At 50.1% G+C, this 6,000-nt stretch overlaps 1 protein-coding gene and 1 long non-coding RNA gene across 3 annotated transcripts in view; one reads left to right on the forward strand and one right to left on the reverse strand.

Moving 5' to 3' along the window:
- The window catches only part of COL26A1 (collagen type XXVI alpha 1 chain), a 165,852-nt gene extending 165,449 nt beyond the window's left edge, over window positions 1-403 (reverse strand). Inside the window, exon 1 of one of the 2 annotated variants that reach the window (XM_070460283.1) lies at window positions 121-403. In XM_070460283.1, coding sequence (XP_070316384.1) covers window positions 121-278 — 158 coding nt within the window. In that variant the 5' untranslated portion in view covers window positions 279-403. The remainder of the gene's footprint in view (window positions 1-120) is intronic. The other variant, XM_070460284.1, reaches the window with a different exon arrangement.
- On the forward strand, window positions 404-4,712 carry LOC139032712 (uncharacterized). Its single transcript, XR_011485288.1, has 3 exons — window positions 404-1,129; window positions 1,243-1,756; window positions 3,878-4,712. It is a non-coding gene; the product is annotated as an uncharacterized lncRNA (long non-coding RNA).
- Window positions 4,713-6,000: the final 1,288 nt, after the last annotated feature.

Consider the following 6,000-nt stretch of genomic DNA (forward strand, 5'->3'; position numbering starts at 1 on the left):
ACCCCCCAACCCCCTGATCCGCAGCCCCTAAGCCCCCACCCCCGCGCGCCTCCAGACCCCGGCTTCCCCGAACCCCCCGGGCCCGCCGCCCCCCCCCCCCACCCCGCCCCGGCTACTCACCGGCGGCCCCCGTAGCCGCTGCCGGGGGAGCCGGCGCCTGGGTCAGGATAGCCGTGCTGCTGCAGGGCCGCGGCCGGGAAGGGGTAGAGGAAGCCGGTGGCCAGCGCCGACCCGCAGAGGCAGCAGCACGCCCAGGGCAGGAGCAGAGCCAGCTTCATCTTGCGCGGCAGCCCGCGGGGACCCGGAGTCCCGGGCTGGAGGACGGTCGGGAGCGCACCGGCGGCCCCCGCCGGAGCCGAGCGAACGCGCCTACGAGCGAGCGGATCCCGGGTCCGAGCTGGAAGTGCCTGGGGGGCGCCCACGCCTCTCAGGGCCGCCTTTTCAAATTCGGCGAGGTGGGCTCTGCGCCGTCAAAGGGGGCGTGGGGCTTTCTCATTAACCCTCGGCGGTCCGGGGCCGAAGAGGCGGCAGTGGAGGCCGAGCCGGGTGAGGGGAGCGGGTGGGGGGGGGGGGGGTCCTGCTCCGCTGGGGGTCCCGGGAGCCGCGCGCCCCTAAAGCCAGACCTTGTGCCTGGGTCCCCGCACACAAGCTCCTTAGAAACCTCCCAGCCAAACTTTCTTCAGGTCGCAAGCCTTCTGGAGCACCCACCCTGTTCCGGGCATGCTCACCTGGGTAAGGTGGTTTTATCCCTACAGCATGGCTGTCTGTATTAGGTGGTGCCATTCCCATTTTTCAGAGGTAGAAACTGATGCTCAAAAAAGTTAAGCAAGAAAGATACACGCTCCTTGTCCAAGGCTCTTTGAACCAAATCGTTGCACACCCAGATGTCTGCAGAATTATCTCCCATTTTTACCTCCAGACTCTGTCACCTGCAGCTGTCTAAGTCAAGAAGATGCTTCGAAGGAAGAAGCATTCCGTATGGGGTGCAAAGTTGTCCCTAGACTCACAGATTTGTGAAGCACCATATCTGGGAAGGAGCTGGGGGAAGACGTGATACAATCCCACTTTTTACGGGTGTGAGAACTGGGTCCCAGACTACACACTGAGCCCAAGGCCAGCCTGACCCCAAGTAGGTGTTTTCTGGACCGTGTTATCCCCTCGGGGCTTGTACCCAGCACAAAGGGCCAGTGGGAGCTGAAATCCAGCCTGTGCCCCACTCCCCAGGTTAACATCTTTTTCCAGTTCTCCCCACAGCATCCTAGGGGCTGGCAGAGGCCCTGAGGCCAGCTCTGTGCCTGCTAACAGTGGGAAGCTCCTAGTTCCTAAAATGCAGGTAGGACCGGAGAGAAGCCATCAAGTATGGAAATGCTTGGTGGACTGCAGCCCATTTTGTAGAAGAACTGTGGGATTGTTTTCAGAAGAACAGGAAGATGCTGTTGAATATGTGGAGGGAAAGAGCAGGTTCCATGGCTCTTGCCTTCCTGTCACATGCCTCAGCGTGTATCCATATATACAATTCCCACATGGACCTTCTTGAGGGCTTCCCTCATAGCTCAGCCAGCAAAGAATCTGCCTGCAACGCAGGAGACCCAGGTTCTATTCCTGGGTCGAGAAGATTCTCTGGAGAAGGAAATGGCAACCCACTGCAATATTCTCACCTGGAGAATCCCATGGACAGAGGAGCTTGGCTTGCTACAGCCCATGTGATGGCAAGAGTCAGACACAACTTATCGACTAAACCACCACCACCACTCTCGTGAGTACAAGTCGCAAGGTTTCATATCCAGTCCCCTTCACCCTTTCCCCAAACTGCCCATCCTTATCCACTCAATTCCCTCCAATCCTGCCTGGGCTTTTTATTTATTTCCTTTTACTATTTCAGTTCAGTTCAGTTCAGTCACTCAGTCGTGCCCGGCTCTTGGCGACCCCATGGACTGCAGCACACCAGGCTTCCCTGTCCATCACCAACTCCTGGAGCCTACTGAAACTCATGTCTATCGCGTCGGTGATGCCATCCAACCATCTCATCCTCTGTTGTCCCCTTCTCCTCCCGCCTTCAATCTTTCCCAGCATCAGGGTCTTTTCCAACGAGTTGGTTCTTCTAATCAGGTGGCCAAACTATTGTAGTTTCAGCTTCAGCATCAGTCCTTCCAATGAATGTTCAGGACTGATTTCCTTTAGGGTGGACTGGTTGGATCTCCTTGCAGTCCAAGGGACTCTCAAGAATCTTCTCCAACACCATAGCTCAATAGCATCAATTCTTCAGTGCTCAGATTTCTTTATAGTCCAACTCTCACATCCATACATGACCACTGGAAAAACGATAGCTTTGACTAGATGGACCTTTGTTGGTAAAGTAATGTCTCTGCTTTTTAATATGCTGTCTAGGTTGGTTATAGCTTTTCTTCCAAGAAGCAAATGTCTTTTAATTTCATGGCTGCAGTCATCATCTGCAGTGATTTTGGAGCCTCCCAAAATAAAGAAGATTTTAAATCTTCTCTCACTGTTTCCACTGTTTCCCCATCTATTTGCCATGAAGTGATGGGACCCGGTGCCATGATCTTAGTTTTCTGAATGTTGAGCTTTAAACCAACTTTTTCACTCTCTTCTTTCACTTTCACCAAGAGGCTCTTTAGTTCTTCTTCACTTTCTGACATAAGGGTGGTGTCATTTGCATATCCAAGGTTATTGATATTTCTCCCAGCAATCTTGATTCTAGCTTGTGCTTCATCCAGCCCAGCATTTCACATGATGTACTCCGAATTTAAGTTAAAAAAGCAGGGTGACAATATACAGCCTTGACGTATTCCTTTCCCGATTTGGAACCAGTCTGTTGTTCCATGTCCAGTTCTAACTGTTGCTTCTTGACCTGCATACAGATTTATTTTATTTATTTATTCCCTTGGCTGCGTCAGGTCTTACATGTGGCACATGGGCTTCTCTAGTTGTGGCACACGGGCTTAGTTGCCCCTCACTTGTGAGGTCTTAGTTCCCCGACTAGGGATCAAACCCATGTCCCCTGTACTGGAAGGTGGATTCTTAACACTGGGCCACCAGGGAAGCCCCATGCCTCAGCCTTTCAAATGAGACTTCCACACTTCCCAAGTCTGGAGTTTGCACCTAGGAATAAGGATGCACAGAGTCCATCTCCGAGTGGACAGCCCCCTAATGGGAAACATCACTTGGACAAAAGACCACTTTCTTCATCTTGCCCTCCATCCCTTTCTCAAGGCCTAAAAGATTTGGAGAATATGGGTTATCAGGGGATTTTCAGTGCCTCCCCCAAAAGGAATCTGAACTGTGTTCCTTGGGCTGTTTTCCAACACCCAATAAATGATGAGATCATCCCTCCCCTCCCCTCCCCCCCGCCAGGAATTTGTGAGCATCTGTCTTCCTCCTCTCCCTCCTTCACTTGCATAATGAGACCTTAAAGACCAGAGGAATTCCACGTTGCTATAAATTGGCTTTATGCTGTAGGCATTGCAGTAGACGAACAAGAGTTCACTTTTTATCTTAAACTCATTTTTCCAGTGCCATGGGCGGCACCCAAGCTAGAGGGACCAAGGAGAGAAAGGGATAACACTCTTCTGTAACTGCATGATTCTTTTAGGAGGAAAAGCTTTAGGGAAAGAATCAATACATCCCAGAAGCTTCAGGACTAAGGCAGTTGGTTGAATTTGGTCCTCTGTTTCACCTCTAAGACAAAAAGTTCACTCTGGCTCCGTGAATGTCTATTGAGAAACTTCTGCATGCCCAGAACTCTGCTGGGTGCAGTGAATGCTCTAAGAGAAGCAAGTAACATATTTCCCACCCTCGGGGTGCTTACATTATTTTTTAGGAAGAGTTAAAATAACCTTTTTTTCTTTTCCTTCAACAGCATGGACTTCCCTGGTGGTCTAGTGATTAAGAATCTGCTTGCTAATGCAGAGGACGCAGATTCAATTCCTAGTCCAGGAAGATCCCACATGCCGCGGAGCAACTAAGCCAATGTGCCCTAGAGCCCGTGCTCCGCAACAAGAGAAGCCCCCACGATGAGAAGCCCATGCACCGCAACTAGAGAGAAGCCCGCACCCGCAGCAACTGATGAAAGCTCATGAGCAGCAACGAAGATCCAGCACAGCCATGAGTAAATAAATAACTCTTTTTAAACCAGCTGGAAGTCTGGACAAATGCTCTGACAACAAGAGGAGATTCCATTTAGAGGGCAAGGGATAAAAATGCAAAGATGCCAAAAATCAAGAAATATGATATCACACAAGTCTACTCCTGGTGCCCCTGCTGACTTGCTGGGTGACCTGGAGTAAACCCCTTCCCTCTCTAGTCCTCCCCAGCATCTTCATTTGGAAAATGAAGAGTGGACTGGCTTGTCTCTAAAGTCTTTTCCAGTACCCGGCCCCCCTCCAAAGAGGGCATGGGAGCCAAGAAGAATGGAGAAGGATTCTCCATTCTTAGAATGTGTGGTATCACATTCTAACCCCTCCCTCACCTCCAGAGGACACCAGGTAATAGGGTTCAAGTCCAAAGGGTACCAGCTGTGTGACCTTGGACAAGTTACTTAACCTCTCTGAGCTTCTACATCTGTAAAATCAGAATAACAGTACCCAATGTATGGGTTTGCTAAAAGAATTCAGTGAATTATTCACACAAAGTTCTTGGAATCATGTGCCTGATGCATTGTAATGTTCAATAAATGTTAATGGTTATTATTTGCAGAGCTTTGGTGAGGGATTAAAATTAAACTATGTTCCCCCCGCCCTTCTCAAACTCCCAAGTGGGCTCATAACCCAGGAGTGATGGGAGCTTTCTTAGAAGAATCTGGAGCCTGGGATAAATCTGGTATATCTTTCTCTGTGGTCAATAATTTAAAGCAAAACTTCATTTTAAAACAAATACGGGAACATCATTGAGTAGAATGTGATATTTGCATTATTTTTCAAGCTTAAACATAATTGTGGGTGGCGGCAAAAGTGGAGAAGTTTGAGCAGCCTTGAAATAAAGGGCCTTCTGGTGTCCTCAGAAAGATCCAGTGACTCCTCAGATTCTAGCCACCCCAGCAGGACTCTGGTTCACACTCCACACATGTACTCATCTCTGTATTTCTAAACTATGCCCACGGCACTCACCGAATACGTGTTAAAGCCTCACGAGAGGCAGCAGCCACTGTTCCCAAGAGTCCGAGAAGCCACGCATGGAAGCCTTGGAGTCGGTGTCCAGCTCGGACTGCCGGCTCCCTCTCCCTAGTGCCATGGCGATCTTGGGGCATCACCTAGCCCCTCCCCCGTAGGACCTCAATAAAACGGAAACTGGACAGATAAGGGTCATCACGGTGCCACTGAGCCCTTAACTCCTTGACCACTCACCACAACTCTGGCACAGACCATCAGGCTTCTCATAATCTCCCCATTTTTCATACGAGGAGACGAGAGAAATGATTTGTCTGTGATTTTGTGCTCTTTCGCCTGTCTGTAAGTTCAAAAGAGCCTTAGAAACTGGCTTGTTTGTACAAAGAGGGATCAGATTTCTTGGTGGAAGTAGACAAGCCCCCCAACACACACACACACACACACACACACACACACACACACCCTTGAGAAGTGGGCTCCTCTGCAACTATGTTTCCAGGCCTTTCTGATAAGAAAATATCAGTCAGCATCCTCTTGGGCAGACAAAAAGCAGATCTTAGCTTCTGCTGAAGTCAGCAAAGAGACCAACTGAACAGAGAAGTAAATACTCATCAAGCTGAAGCCAAGGTAAATATTGACCTTCTGGCATGATAAATCCTCCTGTTAATCTAAAACAGAAATCTCCCCCTCCCCCACCAGTCCCCTCCTAGGACACGGATCCTGTAATTCTCCCAGAAGTTCAGGGAAGCAATGGTAGAGACCGGCTGGTTTTCATACTGATTGCTCCAACAGCCCTCCCTCCCAGCTGTTCCAGATCCCAGACCGGCACAGGAGCGGGCTGGACTGACTCAAGGTGGCTATACAGTCACAACAAAGG

The sequence above is a fragment of the Odocoileus virginianus genome, chromosome 33 (assembly GCF_023699985.2).
Source record: "Odocoileus virginianus isolate 20LAN1187 ecotype Illinois chromosome 33, Ovbor_1.2, whole genome shotgun sequence".
Lineage (NCBI taxonomy): Eukaryota > Metazoa > Chordata > Mammalia > Artiodactyla > Cervidae > Odocoileus > Odocoileus virginianus.